The sequence below is a fragment of the Dendropsophus ebraccatus genome, chromosome 12 (genome assembly GCF_027789765.1).
Source record: "Dendropsophus ebraccatus isolate aDenEbr1 chromosome 12, aDenEbr1.pat, whole genome shotgun sequence".
NCBI lineage: Eukaryota > Metazoa > Chordata > Amphibia > Anura > Hylidae > Dendropsophus > Dendropsophus ebraccatus.
The window spans coordinates 10,049,259-10,072,124 of NC_091465.1; the positions used below are offsets into that span (position 1 = coordinate 10,049,259).

At 44.5% G+C, this 22,866-nt stretch overlaps 1 protein-coding gene and 1 long non-coding RNA gene across 4 annotated transcripts in view; one reads left to right on the forward strand and one right to left on the reverse strand.

Moving 5' to 3' along the window:
* The window catches only part of LOC138769683 (uncharacterized), a 50,091-nt gene extending 44,730 nt beyond the window's left edge, over positions 1–5,361 (reverse strand). Inside the window, exon 1 of the long non-coding RNA XR_011359282.1 lies at positions 5,227–5,361. This is a non-coding gene — a long non-coding RNA (uncharacterized lncRNA). The remainder of the gene's footprint in view (positions 1–5,226) is intronic.
* The window catches only part of UBE4B (ubiquitination factor E4B), a 49,112-nt gene that overhangs the window by 20,246 nt on the left and 6,000 nt on the right, over positions 1–22,866 (forward strand). Inside the window, exons 3-26 of one of the 3 annotated variants that reach the window (XM_069948288.1) lie at positions 5,243–5,378; positions 5,600–5,687; positions 6,320–6,464; positions 6,736–6,961; positions 8,828–9,181; positions 11,919–12,032; positions 14,944–15,070; positions 15,247–15,347; positions 15,854–15,968; positions 16,099–16,182; positions 16,814–16,870; positions 16,989–17,105; positions 17,187–17,285; positions 17,611–17,724; positions 17,810–18,008; positions 18,150–18,288; positions 18,682–18,781; positions 18,947–19,074; positions 19,856–19,954; positions 20,072–20,307; positions 20,923–21,049; positions 22,055–22,199; positions 22,365–22,499; positions 22,591–22,782. In XM_069948288.1, the coding sequence (XP_069804389.1) occupies positions 5,243–5,378; positions 5,600–5,687; positions 6,320–6,464; positions 6,736–6,961; positions 8,828–9,181; positions 11,919–12,032; positions 14,944–15,070; positions 15,247–15,347; positions 15,854–15,968; positions 16,099–16,182; positions 16,814–16,870; positions 16,989–17,105; positions 17,187–17,285; positions 17,611–17,724; positions 17,810–18,008; positions 18,150–18,288; positions 18,682–18,781; positions 18,947–19,074; positions 19,856–19,954; positions 20,072–20,307; positions 20,923–21,049; positions 22,055–22,199; positions 22,365–22,499; positions 22,591–22,782 (3,377 nt within the window). The remainder of the gene's footprint in view (positions 1–5,242; positions 5,379–5,599; positions 5,688–6,319; positions 6,465–6,735; positions 6,962–8,827; positions 9,182–11,918; positions 12,033–14,943; positions 15,071–15,246; positions 15,348–15,853; positions 15,969–16,098; positions 16,183–16,813; positions 16,871–16,988; positions 17,106–17,186; positions 17,286–17,610; positions 17,725–17,809; positions 18,009–18,149; positions 18,289–18,681; positions 18,782–18,946; positions 19,075–19,855; positions 19,955–20,071; positions 20,308–20,922; positions 21,050–22,054; positions 22,200–22,364; positions 22,500–22,590; positions 22,783–22,866) is intronic. The other 2 variants (XM_069948289.1, XM_069948290.1) reach the window with 2 other exon arrangements.

Sequence of the window (22,866 nt, forward strand, 5' to 3'; positions counted from 1 at the left end):
CTTTCCGTCACTAATTCATTTAAAAGTTAAAAATGGTGAACTACCCCTTTAACCCCTTAACGACATCGGGCGTAAATTTACGCCCTCGCGCCCTGGTACTTAACGCATCAGGGCGTAAATTTACGCCCGATGTTTCTCCGATCGCTGCGTGTTCGCACACAGCGATCGGGGAAGATGGCCTGCTATAAATCATAGCAGGCCATCTTAGCTTCTCGGCACGGGGGGTGGTTAACACCCCCCCGTGCTTACGATCGCCGCTATTGGCTGATCAATTCAGATCAGCCAATAGTGGCGATCGGAACCTTTCTGGGTCATCGGTGACCCAATGACCCGGAAAAAAATGGCGGTCGGTGCTGTCCGAGGACGGCACCGACCGCCATTACTGTAAAAAGTAATGGTGGCACGGCGATCAGAGTCCCCCAAAATAGTAAATACCTGCTCTGGACCCCTCAGCTAGGTAGCTGAGGGGTCCAGAGCAGGTATTTGTACATTACTCACCTGTCCCGGGGTCCTGATCAGCGTCTTCCGGGTTCGCGGCGTCCTCCGTCTTCTCATTCGGTCTTCGGCTCTTTCCGGCGGTCCCCATCGGCTTTTTTCGGCTATTTTTGGCTCCAGCCTCGTCTTTTTCCGGATTTTGCGCTCTGCTGCCCCCTAGCAGCTGATATGTGTAATACACTTATCAGCAGCTACAGGGATGTTCAGAATGTAGAAAAAGTTGTTTTTTTTTTCCAAATGTTTTTTTTTTTCTATTTTCCGCACCCTATCGCCGCTGAGTGTTGATCAGCATCGCACGAAAGTGCGCTGCTAATCAGCAACTCCTCCTTTTTGGCGTAGGGTGTTTTTTTTCTATATCCTACTGCCACGGTCTGCTGATAAGTGCCGCACATAAGTGCGGCATTTATCAGCAACTCCTTTGTTGGCGTAGGTTTTTTTTTTATACTTACTGTAAAAAAAAAAAAACCACGTAAAAAACACTACATTACACCACACTACATTGAATAAAGTTTGACACTACACCACTACATACCCCATATACTAGTCCCCGTATAAAGATGGCCCCCAGGGTGTTTTCGGCGTCGGACGCATACGTTATTATTGCCTCCGACACCGAAACAGCCAGTGAGGATGAATGGGGGGATCCTTCTTTCCTCCATTCATCCTCATCATCCTCATCATCCAGTGACGTGTCTGGGGGTAGCGTAGCGTACGCTGCCCCCCAGACACGTCTTTTCCGCCAGTACCGTCCCAATAAGAGATGACGGTATGGCGTGAAATTCTACAAACTCTGTGAGAGTACCTCTGGGTACACTTACAGATTTAGGGTACGTGCACACTGCGGAATGGCGAAGGATAACCCTTTGTGCATTCCGCAGCTGGCACCCGCCGGCGGACTGATGCGGGCGCGCGTCTCCACCCGTGTCATAGACTCCATTCTGTGCACAGGCGGATTCCATCGTCCATCCAAAGAATGAATACGTTGGACGGAGAGCGGAATCCGCCCGTGCATAGAATGGAGTCTATGACACGTGTGGAGACGTGTGCCTGCATCACTCCGCCGGCGGGTGCCAACTGCGGAATGCACGAAGGGTTATCTGTCGCGATTCCGCAGTGTGCACGTACCCTAAGAGTGTATGTAGGAAGGGACACCCGAATCCAGCCCCCTCCCCCCCCCCCCCCCCCCCCCCCATCCTCGGAACAAGTGGGAAGATCGTCCGGGAACTGATCTTCCCACTGCTGGATAAAGGTTACCACCTGTACGGGGATAACTTTTATACCAGCACCCCCTCTTCCGGTCCCTCGCTGCCCTGTAGCTTGCGGCACGATCTGAACATATCAGAAGTAGTAATAGAGCCCTAATATTTAGCAGCCATGAAGCGGACCCAGCGCTTCTGGATATGAGGGACCCCGTATCGCACCAGGGCAACATTTTCCAGTTGACGTCCCCCACACTGGAAAACAGGAGACCCCAGAAGAAGTGCAGAGTGTGGCGTAACGGGGATCAGGAAGGACACCATTTTCCCGTGTGACACCTGTCCTGATCCCCCCCCCCCCGGCCTCTGCATACTGGATCGCTTCAAGGCGCACTACACGTCATTGGGGTTCTACATTATCTAAATTCTGTCCTTTATTCCTATTTCAGGGGTCACGTTGATCCAGGGATTATTCTGATCGCCATTATGGAGTCGGGAAGGAATTTTTCCCCTGTGATGAGGCTACTGTCCTCTGCCTTATGAGGGTTTTTTTTGCCTTCCTCTGGATCAACACAGATTGAGTTTGATGGACACCTGTCATTTCCAACCTTATAAACCAATAATTGGCCTAATACCCCCAAATAAATTAGAATTGTCCCTTTTCCCCAGCTAAATAGATATGGCCGCCATTCCCATTAGAGACTTGCCATGATGCAATTACAAAGCCTCTGTGCGGCCAGGACAGTAGAAACCCCCCCACATAAGGAATCTAACAAGGGGGGCAGCGGGGATATGGCCCCCTGGTGACGGCCACATTTGGGACGTGAAAATAAAAAAAAAATTTTTTTTTTTATTTTCTCGGCACATGTTCTACGTAAGTGCCCGTCACCAGTGGGGTCCATATCCTTACTGCACCCCTTTTTAGATTCCTTATGGGGTGTAGTTTCCAGAATGGGGTCACTTGTGGGGGGTTTCTACTGTCCTGGCAGCACAGGAGCTTTGTAAATGCGACATGGCCTCCATCCTCCATTCCAGACTCTAAATGGCGCTCTGTCCCTTTGGTGGCTTGCCCTGTGCCCATATGGCACATTATGCCCACATGTGGGGTATTTTCGTACTCAGGGGACACTACCCTACACGGTGTGTGTTCATTTTCTTTTTTAACCCCTTGTGGAAATGGAAAAAAATCAAGGCTAGACCAACATTTAGTGTAATTTTTGTAAAATTTTTACTCTAAATCATTAATTTGTCATGATTTTTTCATTTTCACAAGGGGCTAAAAGATAAAAAAAAACACTAAATGTGTAGCGCAATTTCCCGAGTACGGAAATACCCCACATGTGTACATAAAGCGCCATGCGGGTGCAGGGTAAGCCTCCGAAGGGAAGGAGCGCCATTTGGTTTTTGAAGGCTGGATTTGGATAGAATGGATTTCGAGGGGCCATGTTGCATTCAAAAGGCCCCTGTGTTGCCAAGACAGTTGAAACCCCCCACAAGTGACCCCATTATGGAAACTACACCCCTCAGGGAATGTAACAAGGGGTGTAGTGAGCATATGGACCCCACTGGTGACGGGCACAAATGTGGAACAATGTGGCGTGAAAATGAAATATTACGTTTTTTACACTATAATGTTGGTTTAGCCTTGAATTTATCATTTTCACAAGGGGTTAAAAGAGGAAAAAAATGTGTAGAGCAATTTCCCCCGAGTCCGTAAATACCCCACATGTGGACATAAAGCGCCATGTGGGTGCAGGGCAAGCCTCCGAAGGTAAGGAGCGCCATTTGGATTTTGGAGGTTGGATTTGGCCAGAATGGATGATGAACGCCATGTCGCATTTACAGAGCCCTCGTGCTGCCAAAACACTGGAAACCCCCCACAGGTGACCCCATTCTGGAAACTACACCCCTCAGGGAATCTAACAAGGGGTGCAGTGAGGATATAGACCCCTTGATGACGGGCACATTTGTGCCGTGAAAGTGAAAAAATGAAAATTTTCCCTTTTACGTCACATTGTTCCACATTTGTGCCCGTCACCAGTGGGGTCCATATGCTCACTGCACCCCTTGTTAGATTCCTTGAGGGGTGTAGTTTCCAGAATGGGGTCACTTGTGGGGGGTTTCCAGTGTCTTGGCAGCACGAGGGCTCTGTAAATACGACATGGCCCTTGAAATCCATTCCAGTGAAATTCAGCTTCCAAAAGCCAATTGGCGCTCCTTCCCTTTTGGAGGCTCGTCCTGCGCCCGCTTGGCACTTTATGTGGGGTATTTCCGTACTCGGGAGAAACTGCGCTACACAATTTGTGTCTTTTTTTTTTTTTTTTTTTTCCTCCTATCCCTTTAAGAAAAAGAAAAATTGAAGGCTAGAACAACGTTTTAGTGTAAAAAATAAATTTTTCTTTTTTCACGCCATATTTTTCGTAAAATCTGTGAAGCACCTGTGGGGTCCAAATGCTCACCGCACCCCTTGTTACATTCCTTGAGGGGTGTAGTTTTCTAAATGGTGTCCCTTTTAGGGGTGTTTTTTTAGGTTTTGGCACCCCAGAGCCTCTGCCAACCTGAAGTGGTACAGTCAAAAATGACCAAATATAACGGAGGCGTTGAAATTCACTAGGCGCTCCTTTTATATCTGAGGCTTGTGGTTGCGTCAAATAGCGCAATAGGGCCACATATGGGGTATTTCTATAAACTGCAGAAACAGGGCAATAATTATTGGGGTGCATTTCTCTGGTAATAGGTTTATAATTATGAAAAATATTGGATTACAATAAAATCTCTGCACAGAAAATTAAAATTTTCAAATTTCTTACACACTTGGCTTTTATTTCTGTGACTCCCCTAAAGGGTTAAACTTTCTGGATGTGCTTTTGCAGAGTGTGGGGGGTGCAGTTTCTGAAATGGGGTGCTTTGTGGGGCTTTCTAACATACAGGCCCCTCAAATACACTTTAAACCTGAACAGGAATTTTACTGAAAATGTGGACATTTGCTGCTAATGTTTTAAGCTTCCTATCGTCTAAAATCGTTTAATAAAAGCTACCAACATAAAGTAGACATGTTGCTAATGCTATTTAATATATAATTTATGTGGTATAACCACTTTCTGTATAAGCAAAAAAGTTTCAAAGTTGGAAAAATGCATTTTTTCGCATTATTTGGTTTTTTTTCATAAAGATTCATTATGAGTATCGACTCCAATTTACCAGAAATGTAAAGTACAATATGTCACGAGAAAACAATCTCAGAATCAGCCGGATAGGTAAAAGCATCCCGAAGTTATTAATGAATAAAGTGACACTGGTCATATTCATAAAATTTGTCTCTGTCATTAAGGCCATTTCAGGCTCTGTCCTTAAGGGGTTAAGTTAATCTTTAGAGCTGTTAATGTCACTTTGAAGTAAGAAAAAACAAACAACTTATCATATGTCACTCAGACTTGTCAGAAGTTTCCATCATAGAGTTTTGTTCGCTGATCTTTAGACATGTAGATGTGCATGTGTATTAGGATTTATTTTCTGAGGTACAACTAACACTGACCTGCGTTCTCTTCCAGGGGTGGCCCATCGAAGCCAGAGCAGTGAAGGCGTCAGTTCGCTCAGCAGTTCCCCATCCAATAGCCTCGAAACACAGTCCCAGTCCTTGTCTCGTTCTCAGAGCATGGACATAGACAGCGTTGCCTGTGAAAAAAGGTAAGTGACTATAGGACAGGGATGGGGAACCTTTGGCCCTCCAGCTGTTGCAAAACTACAATTTCCATCATGCTAAAACTTTGGCTTTCCAGGCACGGGAATTGTAGTTTTGCAGCAGCTGGAGGGTCAAAGGTTCCCCATCCCTTCTGCAAGGAAGTCTTCTGACTACAGTGCTGTAGGTGTATTAGAGAAGACCTCACACCACATTTTTTGTTTCCCAGCATGTCCCAGGTGGATGTGGACTCAGGGATTGAGAACATGGAAGTGGATGAAAGCGATCGCAGGGAGAAGAGAAGCCTTACCGATAAGGTACGTGTTATGTCCATGTTTTTTATCTCGTCGCCTTGCTTTGACCTAAAAATTGATAGGAAACTTGGCACCTATCACATGGGGGAAAAATGACACCTATTAGTGGTTACTTTGGATTATAAGGCTATGTTCCCACACAGTATTTTGCAACCAAAACCAGGAGTGGTTTGAAAACACAGAAAGGCTATGTTCACACACTGCTGAAATCAAATGGATGGCTGTCATTTAACGGCAAATACTGGCAGTTATTTTAAAACAGCCGTTTTGAAATAACGTCCGTTATTTGCCACTAAATGATGGACATCCATTCAATTTCAGCAGTGTATGAACATAGCCTTTCTGTCTTTTTAATCCACCCCTTGTTTTGGTTGCAAAATAAAAAATAGTCTTGGTTGAAAGGTGTCCTTAGCCTTGAGTTCAGGGTGTTTTTCATTATGCATTCAGAAGCCATGTTGTACTAAACCATGGATGGCGAACTACAATTCCCATGATGCCTGGACAGGCAAAACTTTGGGAGGAATTGTAGTTTTTCAGCATCTGGAGGGCCATAGGATCCCCATCCCTGTGCTATGAGACCATTGTCATTGGGATCGGTGCCCTTGTCTGATTGATTTGTTACCATCTTTTTGCAGGAATCCTCTTCGGGATCTGAGGTGTCTGAAGAACAGTCACTGCAGCTGGTCTGCAAGATCTTCAGAGTATCTTGGAAAGACAGAGACCGAGACGTTGTTTTCCTGAGATCTCTATCGACTCAGTTCAGACAAAACCCTAAAGAAGGTATTTCGTATGTTCATGAGAGTGAAGCTCTCAGGTGTCTCATTCCTCACCACGGTGCAGACTGGACATTGACATGATGTTACCCCTTTAAGCCACATTCATGCTGATCATGCCCATGCGTTCACCAATGGCTGCCCTAAGTTGCCATAATCACACAGCCATTAGTATATGCCTTGGGATGTGGCTTCAGCCTTATGTGTTCATCGACATGTGTGAACGCTGCCTTAGTGTTTTGCTGTTTAATAATTCTTGCTGCTTTCTTTCCCTCCAGTGTTCTCCAATTTTAAAGACCTGATCGGACAGATTCTGATGGAAGTCTTGATGATGTCCACTCAGTCTAAAGACGACAACCCATTTGCCAGCTTGACCGCCACATCGCAGCCAATCGCAACTACACGAATGCCAGAGAAGACTTTATTGCTCAACTCTGGGTCAACACCTGGCACTAGTCCCATGTTCTGTAACTCTGGATCCTTCGGCGCCAGCTCCTTATCAAGGCAAGTGGAGTCGTCCATTAGAATATTGTGCTATTGGGCACAATTGATTATCGGAGTCCCAACTATCACTATTCCCTACGTGTTATACTAGAGAGTCGGGGTAAGCTGTGACATGGGCTGCACAAAGATCGCAATGCTTCTCTGCTGTATAATAGCCAATAACAGTGAATGTGGGATTATACCCAAAGTATAATTTAGTTATGATAGAACAGCTTCTTTGTTTCTCTACAAACTACCTACATTGCAAACATCCACTGACTTAAAGGGGTTGCCTGGGTTTAGACTGGCATGAAAATAAAAGAAAAGGGATGCTCGCCAGTTATGAGCCAATCCCGAGCACACCCGTTTGCATCTGAGCGTGCAGCATTTGGTTACTGGTGGCTACAGAAGTTGGATGCAGCCCTAGGGAATCCTGGAAAACATTGATGTGACTTATGGCTGTATCTATGTTTTTCAGGTAGCTTTAAGGCTGCATCCAACTTCTGCAGCCACTGGTAATGAATGGATCTGAGTGTTCTAAAGATTTCCTCATTTCTAATATTCACCTGTCCCAGTCCCCCCCTTGGTGGATCCTTCATGAGAGTGGCCGGTGCTGGCTCAGTGCTTCCAGCTTTCTTTGTGACACAAAGCAATCTCCTCCTCAGCTGATCTCTGGCTGTTGTGGTAACCTGTCTTACCAGTGATTGGATGAGTGAGCATTACCTGTATATTGAAGTGAGAGCTGGAAGTGCTGATCAGACTGGATAGTGTTTAGACAGACCATGGCAGGAGATTGGGGCAGGTAAGTATTTTTTTTTTTTTTTTACTTTATTTTCATGCCAGCCTGAGCCTTAAAGGGGTTTTCCGGCGATAAAAAATTATTCACAGAATAACACACATTACAAAGTTATACAACTTTGTAATGTATGTTATGTCTGAGAATGGCCCCCTTCCCCGTGTCCCACCACCCCCACCCGTGTACCCGGAAGTGTGGTGCGCTATACATTACCTGTCACGTGCCGACCACGGTCTCCGATCCTCAGCAGTGACGTCTTCTTCGGGAGGCCGGCGGATCTTCCCGAGTGCCAGTCGCCCTCTGCAGCGTCATCCGAAGCTCAGCCGCGATTGGCTGAGCATAACTGTGCTCAGCCAATCGCGGCTGAGCTGCTGATGACGTGGCTGCGTCATCAGCAGCTCAGCCGCGATTGGCTGAGCACAGTTATGCTCAGCCAATCGCGGCTGAGCTTCGGATGACGCTGCAGAGGGTGGCCGGCACTCGGGAAGATCCGCCGGCCTCCCGAAGAAGACGTCACTGCTGACGATCGGAGACCGTGGGCGACACGAGATGCGGTATAATGCACCACACTTCCGGGTCTAGCGTGGGTGGGGGGAAACACGGGGAAGGGGGCCATTCACAGACATAACATACATTACAAAGTTGTATAACTTTGTAATGTGTGTTATTCTGTGAATAATTTTTTATCGCCGGACAACCCCTTTAACAAAATACATTGTTTACTGGGACAACCCCTTTTAAGAGGATCTGTCACCTACCTTGTATATAAAACAACAGATGGAGCATCTTTTGGTATCATTCGCATTGTATAGCTCCACTATTAGTACTCCCTAGGTGTTACTATTTCCCTTGTTTCAACAGTGTCTTCATGTGTAGGAAGACATCCTACGGGCAGGGGGAAGGTAACGCCCACTTGTCAGGTTATTCATATATTTCCAGCTGGGATAATCTATGCACATTACTTAGAAAACAGTGCATGTTATTTTTCCTGTCTTTAGTTATGTAACTTGGTCCCTTTTGCTGTATACATGTTTTATTACTATATTTTTCTGCCTTCATTTCTTAACCTTATATTTTTCTTCTTTATCCAGTCTTTATGATGCTAGTCCTGTTCATACTGTCACGGTACCAGTGCCCCATTCTCCCTTGACCCCTGTTTCTAGTTCCCAGCCCTGCAGCACTGAGCAGTCCTTGGCCGTACAGTCCAGCCCATCTCTAGGCCACGCATCCTCCTCCCCGCGTTATCGACCTTACACTGTCACTCATTCAGGACCCCTGCTCATTCCTTCCAGTCCGAGGTCTTCTAGCTTCTCCCCTGTCTTGCACCTATCGCCCAGCCCTCACCCTTTGTCCAGCAGCCCTCGAGCCGTGCCCTCCAGCTCACCTAGACGGAGGTCTTTGGTATCTCCTCGAATGTCCCCCAGGCAAAACCGGATACCTCCTAGGTATTTTCTCTGCAGGTTTTGGGTGTGTGCATGATCTGTGTATGTTTGTGTGTTCTCTGTACATTACTGACTGGTTTCTGAAGCATGATAACCATGTGTTGGAGCTCTGCATGTGAAATCTCATCCTGCCCTGATCTTACAGATGTTGTTTGCCCCCATGATGGTCATGTATTACTCTAGTCATCTTCAGGATCAATCCCTCCTTATAAGAGGTTGTTATCTTGTGTCAGATTCCTAATGATTATTAGCTGAATTGAGCATTGCTTTTTGGGAATATTTAACCCCTCTGCTGCTTCCCTTCAGATTGTCCGCCAGCTATTCAGGTGCCTAATACAGTGTTTCCCAACCTGTGGCTTTCCTGCATCCTGACTGCAATTATTGACTAAGGGCCCTATTCCAAAGGACGATTATCGTTCAGATTATCGTTAAATCGTTGGAATCTAAACGATAATCATTCGTTTAAATAGCAGTTAACGACTAACGACCGAACAAGAAATCGTTGATCTTTAATAAGACCTGGACCTATTATCTTTGCTCGTTCGCCATTCACACCGTCTCGGCCAGTGATTGGCTGGACAGCTTGTCACTTTAGAGACTCCAGTGGCAGCCAGTGTACACGGAACGATTATTGTTCAAATTTTCGCAATAACGATCGCATTTGAACGATAATCAGCTCATGCAAACAAAGCGAACGATCGAACGACAAGCGAGAAATCATTCATTGTGATCTTTCAACAAGTTTTCAAATCGTCATTGGTCGTTCGCTAAAAATTTGCAAATCGCTTAGTGTAAACAGACTTTCACAGATTCACCCTATGTGTGAGATAGGCTTAAGCGATCTTAAAAACAATCGCAATAATGATTTTTCGAACAATTTATCTATTCGTCTAAATGCTCATCGTTCTAAAAACCAAATCGTTGCTTCAAACGATTGATTGGGCGAATCATCGCTCCGTGTAAACGGACCGTTAGTTCCAGTTGAATTTTTGAGGATTTCATTAGCATTTCACAGGTGATTTAATTATACTTGTGCACCAGGTATTATCACAGGTGTCCTTTGTATGGGATATCCTTATAAGATTACCTGTTGGTGGCCTGGTACTGGAATTGAGTAGCACTGGTTTACATGATCCGTATATATAGACTGTGTGTAACGGATCGGAGTTCAGAGTTCCCGGCATCATGTATCATTATGATGCCGGCAACCGTGAAAAGGTTTGAATCCTTGCAGTACTGTACTGAAACAGCTGCCTGGCTTTTTCTTCTGTGTACACATCTGTATACATTGTGTGACTGTGTTGTATTAAGCACATGATTAGCGATTTATGCTGTAAATATATATTTTTTCATTACTGTTCAAAAAGCAAAAAGAGGAATGGTAGGAAGTCCATGAAAATAAAAAGACAAGGGAGTCCAGGGTTCATAGACGCCAAATGAGCCGATATAGAATTATGCCAAAACTTTGGTTTCTGGTTGCCTACTTGAAGGGGTTATCCAGGAATAGAGAAAGCATGACTACTTTCTTGCAAAAACAGCACCACCCCTATCCGCAGGTTGATTGTGGTATTACAGTTCAACTCTATTCACTTCAGTACAACTGAGCTGCAAAATCTCATGCAAACTGAGGACAAAAGGATCTCCATTTATTTATTTTAAATACAATTTACTAATACTATGGCTTCCCTGGGACCATGTGCACTTTTCTTGTTTTTTCTAAATTTGGTGAGTGAAGAGAAACCATATATATAAAATTTCCGCACATTTTACACCAAAGATGCCGCTTATGCTGCTTAAATTTGGTCCGTTTACTTTTTTTTTTATGCTTTTAGAACAAACAGTAAAAACAAATTCCAGTTGGACAGAAAGCAGTCTCATAAAAACCATTACTGCAATATTCATACAAATCAATTTTGACTTCAGATGGAAAATTACATTTAGTCCTTAGACTCGGCGACGTAATTCTACCACAACGGTAGAAAGAGCAAGGACAAATAAAGTGACCCGGTGCCACAGCCCCTGATGTTTTTGACTTTGTGTTTCCACCCATGTTGGCTGTTTTTTTTTGTTTGTTTTTTTTTGAATGTTTGTCATGTTCCAGTCGGCTTGGACAATAGCAGCTAAACAAAAACTCAGAGCGTACAGTATGTAGCTTTTACAGGCTGCCGCCATGTATTGTGCAGTGTTCGCGAGCTCTCTACTTGCTGGGGTTTGCAGTTCAGCTCGGTGAATGCTGCATGACCTGTGACTGGATTGGTTTATAGTGTAAATGCTGGTCCTGCTCTGTACAGCTAATGTATAGATGCCCCAATGACTGTGTGGTCCTAACCACGCTGTATATAAGTGATAGGAGTCTTGCTAAGAAATTCCTTTATATTTAGTGGTGGTCTGACCTCTGGGGTCCCTATTGGTCATGAGAATGGACCTTCTGCTCTTGCAAAACCACAATTCCCCTCATGCCTGGACAGCCTTTGCCTGTCCAGGCATAATGGGAATTGTAGTTTTGCAATAGCTGGAGGGCTGCAGCATGGGACTATGTCCTAAAATAAAAATCTATTACCTTCAATGTATGCTTGGAAAGTTTACTGACCAACATGGCAGCTGTTGCAGCCCATAAAGGGGATGATAGAGCAGTGATGCAGATAGGTAGATGCACCCTGCCGCCACATATATTTGGTGCATCACCCTTTCCCGTCTGGACCTCCTCACTTATTGACTTTGTGTTTTCATGTTGTCCCAGTGGTTACGACAACCCTCTTTCCCTCCTCTTCCTCGCCCACATCAATGAGGCTGAGGACAGCAGTGACGAGGAGAGCGATGAAGAGGATTTCTCTAGTGTGCCCTTTGGGTCCAGGTACCGGCCACTCGGCATGTCGATGTGCCCAAGCGCTCACTAACTCTCACCCATACCGTTGCTGTGCCTGCTCCAATGCATCGCAGTTATCGCACATGAATGGACTTTGTCTGGATTTAATTCTTAAGCATGCTGCTGTCAGGTGCCATGTTATCGCAGGGAGGGAAAAGTGTACAGACCTGCTGTGCTGGAAAGGATTATATGTGGATTTGGGGGAAGTTGTCCGTATATAAGAGAAATGGTTTTGAACTTAAGGTGTATGCAATTCATTGACATTTTTGACTGCAGTTCAACTTTTTCAATATGGTAGAGAAATAATACTTAGGCCCTATGCACAGGACAGGCAATCATAGTAAACTTAGAGAATCTGTCAGCTTCCGGGCGCTACCTAAGGTGCTGTCAGTGTGCTGTAGCTGGCAGTCTCCTTGTAAGCATGATAACTTTTGGTAATTTATCAGTGCAGTGGATAATGCAAAATCCTACTGTAATGAGGAGTCAAAGAGGAGTTGTTTTTGCTGCACTCTGGCCGCCTTACCACTCCTTCCTCCTCTTCATGAATAATATATGCTGCCCGGCCACCTGCTCGCTCAGCTGTTAGCCAGTCTCTGATTGCAGATCAGTCCTCTGTAGGCAGGTTATGCCTGAAAGAAACATTCAGGTAGAGTTGTATCTCTTAGCCCAAATGTGTTACAGCTGTGGTCTAGGGGTAACTCGCCTGTCTAGACATGCCAGCAGTTCTTTCTTTGGTTCAAAAACGTCCATTGTTTTAAAATAATGGCCATTATTTGCCATTAAATGGTTGCCATTCACTAAATTTCATAGCCTTCCAGTCTTTGGGCAGACAACGGAATCTGCCTGACCATAGAGTGGAGTCTATGGGATGGGCGGAGAGTGAAGTGGGAGCAAGCGGCGGAATCCGTGGCAAGTTATCAGTGAGAATTCCTTAGAGTTGAATACCCTATCTGAGTGTTTCTTTCAGACGTAACCTGCCTACAGAGGACTGATCTGCAATCAGAGACACTGGCTGACAGCCGAGTGAGCAGGAGGCCGGGCAGCATTGATTAATTATGCAGAAGAGGAAGGAGTGGTGAAGTGTGTCAGAGAGGGCACAAACAACTCCTCTCTGACTCTTCATTGCAGTAGAAGATTATTATTATTAAAGTCAATGGAAAAACGGATGCACGCAAAGTTTTTCATTCGTTTTTTTGCAAGAAAAGCAGTGTGAACCCAACCCTATATTACAGTTAAACTACTTGTGAACTGACTTTTTCCCCAGACGTTTTTGGAACCTAAAATAGTTGTACTCCCAAAAATTATTTATGAGCAACTTCTTATTTTTCTTACAGCCCCCCTTAGGCATAATTCACACATCCGTTGTTCTGTCCGTAATTGCGGAAAGAACATGAAACCAATGTATACGGGGCCTTGATCCGTGCCGCCAAAAAAATGGACACGTTCTAATGCGGACCGTTTTTTTGCGGCACGGATCGCTGGGGTAATGATGTGTGAATGTAGTTCTCCATGCTTCACAGAGCACTACGGATGCACATAAGGTAGCGCGTTCCGCGGCCATGGACTGCACTACGGGTGTGTGAATGTGGCCTTAAATAGTCCGAGTGTTAAGATCAGTAGTTGTCATTGTTTGTTGTACATGGAACGGCTGGTATCATTTGGATTGTGTCTGTGCCTTTAGGAGATATACAGTAATAGGTATTGTTACATTATACACACCCGAGTTATACATATTAATCACAGGCTTTATGCTTCACCCGAACTCCTTTCAGTCTGGCAGTAGAACAATAAACAGTGTTGTACCCTATGGAACCTATCGATGTTCACATATTATAAGGGATCAGTTATTGGTGCATTAATACCTGGGGTTGTTCTAGCTCCTCACCTGCTTTTTGATAGTTTCTAGGTATGAACGGACTTGTCATACATCAGTGTTTTATCCTTTCTCATATGGTCGTTAGATTTGGACATTCACCTTTAAATATTTTCCATCTCTTCCTGGGAAACCAAACATTAATTATGCCCTGTGCGATGGGAGCGCAGAGCTCTATATATCTCTAGCTTCAGCATGTTATATAGAAACACTAGAGGACGGAGAATGTGATGATACCTGAGGTCCCTGCCGTGCTACCTATGTGACCAAGAAACACTCGTTATAATGTCCTGGCCGCCACTACAGCAAGTGCCCTGGAGGAGGAAGGACTTTCACATTGTGTCCTGATTTCTGCATTGAGTTCTTCCCCAGCTCCTTCTCTCAGCTGTGACTGACAGCTATACTGGTCTTCTGATTGGACGCTAGAACTGTCATTTAGAGCTGAGACTGGACATGATGGACCCGCCTCTTGGGCACTGTAGCATGACTGGTCTCCAAGGTATAACCCTTCATATTAGGTCCGGACAGATGTAACCATGATTACTAACTACAGGGATGATTCCTGTCGCTTTCTGTCTTGGACCCTTTGCTCACTTGAGGCGTCATGGACCTATATAGTCTCTGCTATAATAAAGTTCATAGTGCCTCTCCTATGGTCACAGTCTCCTGTATCATGACTCTTCTCATCTCTCAGCCCTTGGTATTCAAAGTAAAGGTCTAGGACATGGCAGTTCATGACGTCACCCTGTTGAGTGTGATGTCCCTTGTTTTACTCCTCATCCTTGAGATACCTGAATACTAAACCCTAACCATCCTGGTGTTTTATACTTCTTGCCTTTTGGCGCTTGCTCACTAACCGTACGCTGTGTTTTTTCTTTCCTCCTTGTGAATAGCTGATTCTGTTAACTCTGAGTGTGAGACCTTGTGCACTGGATAATCCCGGATTATGGAGGTTACAGATTTTAGGAGACGTTGCTTGCGCTGGTGATGACTAGATTGACGTAGTGTTTCTGCTCTCTCCTGCAGTGCGGCTAGTAGTACGGAGTCCTGCGGCGATCACTTCACTATAGAAGCTTGTAAAGAAACTGAGATGCTCAACTACCTCATTGAGTGCTTTGACAGAGTGGGAATAGAGGAGAGGAAAGCACCAAAGGTAAAAATCCTGAGATATGGAAGTGAGCTGTAATTGCTTCAACTGGACACTAGGCGGCAGCGTTGTTCTCTGTACTGTCTTACCTAATACTGTGGTTGATTAAAATCTGATTTCGTAATACCCCCCACCCCCCCCCCCCCCCCCCCACGCCCACCCTTTTATTTTTCTCTATTAAGATGTGCAGTCAGCCAGATGTGAGCCAGCTCCTAAGCAACATTCGATCACAGTGTATCTGCCATGCTGCTCTGGTGTTACAGGGAGCTCTCACCCAGCCAAGGTAGGTAGCACTCCTTGATTTCTTGTAGTTACACTATAATGGATATGTAGTTATTTTTGTTGCTTAGAAATGCATCAAGGTTTTTATTCTTGCGGATCTGACTCTTGGCTCCCTCATCGATCAGCTACCAGGTACAGTGTCGTGCACGTGGTGGTGGCTATTGGAATTGACTAGACCAAGATGCAATACCAAGTAGAGCCACCACCAAATGTATGGCACAGTGTCTGGTAAGAAAGAAGAAAGCAGCAGCTCCCTAACCCATTAAGGGATGTCAAACTTAGGCAATCCAGCTGTTGCAAAACTACAACTTATAACGTGCCCGGTCAGCTAAAGCTGCTACAGCTGGAAGACCTGAGTTTGACACCTGTATTTTAAGGAATGCTGGGAGTTGTAGTTTTGCACAGATTAGAGATGACTGGGTTAGCGTATAAGATGCTTCACTTCATCTTGGCAGTCTCAGTGTCACATGGTGTCACTCATCTTCTGTAATATAATTCCTCTTTCAGGTCTGTACAGCAGCAGTCTCTCCTGGTGCCATATATGCTCTGTAGAAACCTGCCATTTGGTTTCATTCAAGAACTTGTAAGGACAACATATCAGGATGAGGAGGTGTTCAAACAGGTAAAATAAGTCTCCAACCCCCTTACTGCTCAGTGTGACTGGTCACTTGGGACAGGGACTTAGTTTTATTAAGGTTAATACCTGTAGTGCCAACGTAACAGAGATCTGTATTTCTTTTCTCCTGTGCTAGATCTTCATTCCTATTCTACAAGGATTGGCTCTGGCAGCTAAAGATTGTTCTTTGGATAGTGACAACTTTAAATACCCCCTGATGGTAAGTACCCTGCGCCAGCCGCAGAATGTGGATAAAACCTTTTTCAGCCATATTAAGGAGTAGCGGGGTATTGCATTTCTTATAGAGCAGTACATTATTTAGAATATTGGGTAACGTCTGGTTGGGTGGGTTTGATCACTGGGACTTTCACCGATCTGGTAGACAGAATGGACCCCAGAATGAATGGTGCATGCTCACGCATACACTACCCGCGCTCCATTCTCTGTGGAGGGCAGGGGCCAGACGGGAGAGAGGACTGATGGCCGAATGGTCTTTTGGCTGTCCTTTAATAAAGGTTTATGGTCACCTTAAGTCTGCTACCTTCCTTTAGTCCAATGTTGTTTCATTCTACAGTTAAATCTTTTTTTGCTAAAATGAAAGCCATATAAAGGAATCTTCTCAGCTTTGCCTTCCTTCCTCACTGCTGTCTGACTGTAAGACACATAGCTACAGCAGGAGCCTCCCCCCTGTATCCGGTCTGCAGCAAGAGAATACAGCATCTCTCCTGTACATAACCCTGATAAGACAGGACTGTGCTGTGTTCAAGATGCTGTTACCGGGAATGGTTTCTGGTGAATATTAGTGCTATATTTTAATACTTGTTAATTTATCTGATCACTTGTCTTTGCAGGCTTTAGGTGAACTGTGTGAGATTAAGTTTGGAAAAACTCACCCCGTCTGCTGCTTGGTAAGTGATGATTGTAATGTTCATTTTATGCTTTGCCTTTTGTATTGTTGCCTCTCAGATACATAACAGGACCCCTGGAATTGTGTGTGATATCCTGCCCCGCTCCTTTACATTGCAGATGGCCTCTCTGCCCCTTTGGTTACCCAAGTCTCTGAGCCCCGCGAGTGGCCGGGAGCTGCAGCGCCTGTCTTACCTTGGTTCATTCTTCAGCCTCTCCGTCTTTGCTGAGGATGATGTAGGTTTCTTTTGGTTTGCTGGTAAAATGTTAGTTCATGTTTACACCTGATCTTTAAACTTAACTTTTATTTGCCTACAGAATAAAGTGGTTGAGAAATACTTCTCTGGTCCTGCGATCACTCTGGAAAACACACGAGTGGTCAGCCAGTCCCTTCAGCATTACATGGAGTCGGCACGGGTAAGTAGTTTTTCCGACTGCTGTAGTGGCTAATGTCTATAGTCTCCAGATTCAGAAAGATTTTCCTAATATTAAGTCCCCTGAGGGTCATCTATCTTACCACAGAATAGGGTTGCAGTGTGATATACCCTTCTCTGCCAGTGCAGGTGACATTTAGTATCACATGGTGACCATTTATTATGTATGTAAGACATTGACCGTGGGTGATCAGACTGACTTGTTTAATCATTTGACCACATGAGGGCGCCGTTCCACTGTCAACACAATTCTCAAACACAGTATAAAAGACCACAGTAATGATAAAGCGCTTTATTTCGGTTTCCAGCAAGAGTTGTTCAAGATTCTGCACAGTATTTTGCTAAACGGTGAAACCAGGGAATCTGCTCTGAATTATATGGCTGCCATAGTGAATGGCAATATGAAAAAGGCACAGATGCAGGTACGTTTATTTCCACCGTCCCCCTCCCCCACCTCCTTTTAAGACAGGACAAGTGTTACCAGTTCTGATTCTTTGTGCACCATAGACTGATGACAGGCTGGTGTCTACTGATGGATTTATGCTGAACTTCCTGTGGGTGCTGCAGCAGCTCAGCACCAAGATTAAGCTGGAGACTGTGGATCCCATGTATATTTTTCATCCAAAATGCCGCATAACACTGCCCAGTGATGAGACCCGTATCAAAGCATCAATGGAGGAGGTCACCAGCTGGATGGCAGAGCTGAGTAAGTGTCTTACCTGTTTGGTTGCTGTGAGTTTTTTCCCTGTCTACAGTATTGTTACACATAAAATAAGATGCCACAGAAAATACTGTATAAACAACACTATTGGAGAGTATTGCATTTTTTTTTTTTAATTCTTCATAGATCAAGATGCTTCTTCATTTTCGGAGCCCAAGTTTCCTACAGAGTGCTTCTTTCTCACCTTGCACGCCCATCACCTCGCCATCCTGCCTAGCTGCCGACGTTATATCCGTCGATTAAGGGCCATCCGGGAACTGAACAGGTTAGTGATGAACGCGTTTGTTGTTTGCTCTGGCTTTTGCCCTTTTGGAAAGTCTTTTTATTTTCTGTTCTATATTTTATAACATAAGAACATCGTAAAGCTGATTGGTATCTGCTTGAGAGTCGATACAATATTAAAAGGCTGACAGTTTTGTAAGACTATTTAACCCCTTTAAATGCTGAGAAAACTAATGATGATCTAGCACTTTAATGGAATTGATCTCTTCGGTGTCCCTGAAGTGGGAGCTGCTTCGTCCATACTACCAGAACCATAGTCACAAAATGTAATATGCATTCATATATTTAGTCACAGTTCATGTATTTGAGCGAACGTCTTCTTAATATTTGAGCGAACCTCTTCTTATTCAGCCTTTTTTTTATTACCCAACCCTAGGACAGTGGAAGAACTGAAGAACAATGAGAGTCAATGGAAAGATTCCCCGCTCGCTGCCAGACACAGAGAGATGCTGAAACGATGTAAAACTCAGCTTAAGGTTCGTCCACTTGACAAATATTTAATAAGGCATGATCAGTGGTGTCCACTGGTTATTGCTATTCACTAAGAACGTGAATTCTTGTATACATTTCTCTTGTCTGTATCACCCGGTGAAATCAGTGCATTGAAAACTAAAACATCCTTCCATCTATTTGTACTGCAGAAACTAGTACGTTGTAAGGCCTGTGCCGATGCTGGCTTACTGGATGAAAACTTTCTCAGAAGATGCCTGAATTTCTATGGAATGGTTATACAACTCTTATTACGCATGGTGGATCCTGCTTACCCAAGGTTTGTTTTTCCATAGGAAGTGGTGACTGCCCGTTACGAAGGTACCTGGTGGGAATTCACTGGTGTGTCATTATTTTGAATCCGATTAGATTACTAAACATCTAGCTCACAACCACCATACATGTACTGTACGTGGTGCTAAATGGGTTTGACCAACGCTGATCCAATGTATATGGCCAATTTCCATCTTGCTTTACATATTGTTTTGAAGCGTACCTAGAAAAAAACGGTTTTGACATGTCACAGACGTGTCAAAAGTTTTGATCAGTCGGGGTCTCAGTGTTCAGTCCATTACCGATCAAAGCAACAATTGAGACTCCCGGCCGCCACGTGATGTGGACGAACGCATAATGCAAGTCTATAGAGCCGTTTCACTCACTTAGACACTGAGTGGTGAGAGGAGCTTGCAGCAGTCTTGTCGTCTCCCGGTGGTCCTCTTGATCGGTCACAATCTGAACTCTCAACCATTTAAAACTTTTGATGCGTCTCTGCAACTTGTCCAAAGTTTTAGTTCTCTGCATTTGTTGGAAAAGATCTCATTGGGAGTTTGAAACGTCGCACATTGATGTGTGGATAAATCACTTAATTCACTGAATATTGGAGTGCTGCCTCTTCTGGAATTTGTTGTACAACTAGGGTGCTCCGTAGTCCGACTACTAGAGGTTGAGCACCCGTTTGAGCCGCAGTGCCACACAGTACCGTCCAGTCCGCTATTTATTCTGCATTTGTTATACATGTTAGGGACTTTAGTAAATGGTTTCTTTTTTTTCTTCATTTCCAGTATAACGCTGCCTTTAAGCCCAGACATTCCCAAGATATTTGCTGCACTGCCTGAGTTTTATGTAGAAGATGTAGCTGAATTTTTGTTTTTTATTGTGCAGTAAGTATCTCTGGTCTCCTTTTGTACCCCGCTCCTGTAAACCCTTGTCCTCTTTGCTTGTGATTCTTGTTTAGCTTTTCTGATTTTGCTCATTGAGTTTCTTGGGTTTTCCTCCAGATATGCTCCTCAGGTTCTTTTTGAGTCCTGTACACAGGATGTTGCGACGTTCCTGGTGGTGCTGCTATGCAACCAGAATTATATCCGAAACCCGTACCTAGTGGCCAAGCTGGTGGAGGTTATGTTTGTGACTAATCCAGCTATCCAGCATCGGACTCAGAAGTTCTTCGAGATGATCGAAGGTCACCCCTTGTCAGTCAAACTTCTCGTGCCCTCTCTGATGAAGTTTTACACAGGTAAGTGACATTGTAGTAGTTCGCTGCTGTCTCTACCTACATGTAGTCCTCCGTTGTTCTGTTATGAGATGATGTAATGGGATTGCACCCAGACACTTCCAGTGTGTATGTATGTATGTATATATATATATATATATATATATATATATATATATATATATATATATATATATATATATATTTATTTATTATAAATACTTCTACAGGTCTCTGTCGATCTGCATTGCGAAGTTAAGGATTAGTTTACCATATAACAGAGACTTAATAGTCAAGAAGCCCTATAAATCTAATAAAGAGAAGATGATGAATACAGAACCGCCGAGCCGTTCCCTCAGTAGCTAATGGGCAGGAATGTGGGAAATGTTCGTGCCTCGCATGCAATGACCTTGTGTGTGTTCGGACGGTTCTTTCATGTCTTCTGCAAGAGTGATTCCTTCCATTAGTTCCGCTATACCGACTTGCAGAATCAGATTTTCTCTGGTTCTCTCTTGGCCTCTAGCTCATCCGCAGCTCTAGGGGACCAGTGTGTTTCTGTGAAGTGACGTTCTGTTTCATGAACTGTTCACTCTTTGGCTTGGTCATCAGCTAAGTGAAAGTTTCTTCTTCTCTCGCCAGATGTCGAGCACACTGGGGCCACCAGCGAGTTCTATGATAAGTTCACTATACGCTACCACATCAGCACCATCTTTAAAAGCCTCTGGCAGAATCCGGCTCATCACGGCACTTTTATGGAAGAGTTCAAGTGAGTGGCTCAGTGCACATATAATACGCATATATTTTATTTAACTTATTAAAGGCTTATTCACATCTTATATTACTAGTATATGCCTTTTATGATCACTTGGGGACGGACCTCTAGGGTCCCCCATGATCCTGTAATTGTGAAAAGGCCTCAGTGCTGATGTCATGCTGTGGCTCTCTCTATATTTTTCCCTTTTGATAACCTGCCATGATGGCAAACTGTATCCAGTCCCAATCACTTGAATAGAGCAACACTGCAAAGCACATCCCAGCCACCTGACATGCTGTCCCATTTACATGAATGGGACTATCTGCCCTACCACAGCATAGCAGGTGGTCAGAAGCAAAGCGACTGCAGCCGCAATAGTTATGGCGTGCCCTAAAACATAAATGGGGAAGGGTGAAAACCTGTGGCCCTCCCAGCTGTCTCAAAACTACACTTCCCATCATGCCTGGACGAAGCCAAATTATTGACAGCAGAAACCTAGTTGTTTACCCAAATATTTTCTTTTTAATCATCAAGTGGTTCCAGCAAGTGCTAGAGATTTGTAATTTACTTCTATTAGAAAATCTCCAGTCTTCCAGTACTTATCAGCTGCTGTATGTCCTGCAAGAAGTGGTGTAGTCTTTCCAGTCTGACACGGTGTTCTCTGCTGCCACCTCTGTCCATGTCAGGAACTGTCTAGAGCAGCAGCAAATTTCCATAGAAAACCTTTCCTGCACTTCAGACTAGAAAAAAAACTTCCTGTAGGACATACTGCAGCTGATAAGTACTAGAAGACTTTTTTTTTTTTTTAATAGAAGTAAATTACAGATTTCTGGCACTTTCTAGAAAACATTTTTTGATGAACTATTAATGGAGAGGGTCCCTTATACATTTTTTATATGTGCATAGCTATAATATCTCCTTTTTCTTGTTCGGTTTTGACCTGTTTGGCAGTGCTGCTGCTGATCAGCGTTGTGTTCCAGTGGTAGCATTGATATAGAGGTGTTCTTCTATCTGCAGCTCGGGGAAGCAGTTTGTGCGCTACATAAACATGCTGATAAATGACACCACCTTCCTGCTGGATGAGAGCTTGGAGTCCCTGAAGCGAATCCATGAAATGCAAGAGGAGATGAGGAACAAGGAACACTGGGATCAGCTGCCACGGGTTAGTCACAGAGCTGTCAGAGCCGGGGAGGGTGCAGTTCAGTGATAACAAGTCCCTTCAATTCCCAGCCCTGCTCCTGTCTGCCCTGAGCTGTCACTTTATAGTCTTCCTGTTTGTTATGTTGCAGCCATTTCTAACACAATTGCACTGATATTTTCTTATCAGGATCAGCAGCAAACCCGTCAATCCCAGCTAGCACAGGATGAACGCGTCTCCCGCTCATATCTTGCTTTAGCCACCGAGACTGTAGACATGTTCCACATTCTCACCAAGCAAGTACAGAAGCCGTTCCTCAGACCTGTAAGTGCTGACCCTCTGGATTTTAGTTCATTGTTCCCATAGTTGATATCCACCATCTTTACTATTATATATCTGCATCCTTCTTCTGCAGGAGCTAGGACCCCGGTTAGCGGCCATGCTAAATTTTAACCTGCAGCAGTTATGCGGACCGAAGTGTCGAGACCTGAAGGTGGAAAACCCAGAGAAGTATGGGTTTGAACCAAAGAAACTTCTGGATCAACTAACTGATATCTACCTACATTTAGACTGTGCCCGATTTGCAAAGGCCATAGCAGATGACCAGGTCTGTATAGCAAATGTGCCATTGTTATTAGAGATGAGCGAAACTCAAGCATGCTCGTGCTCATCTGCTATTGATTACTGGTGG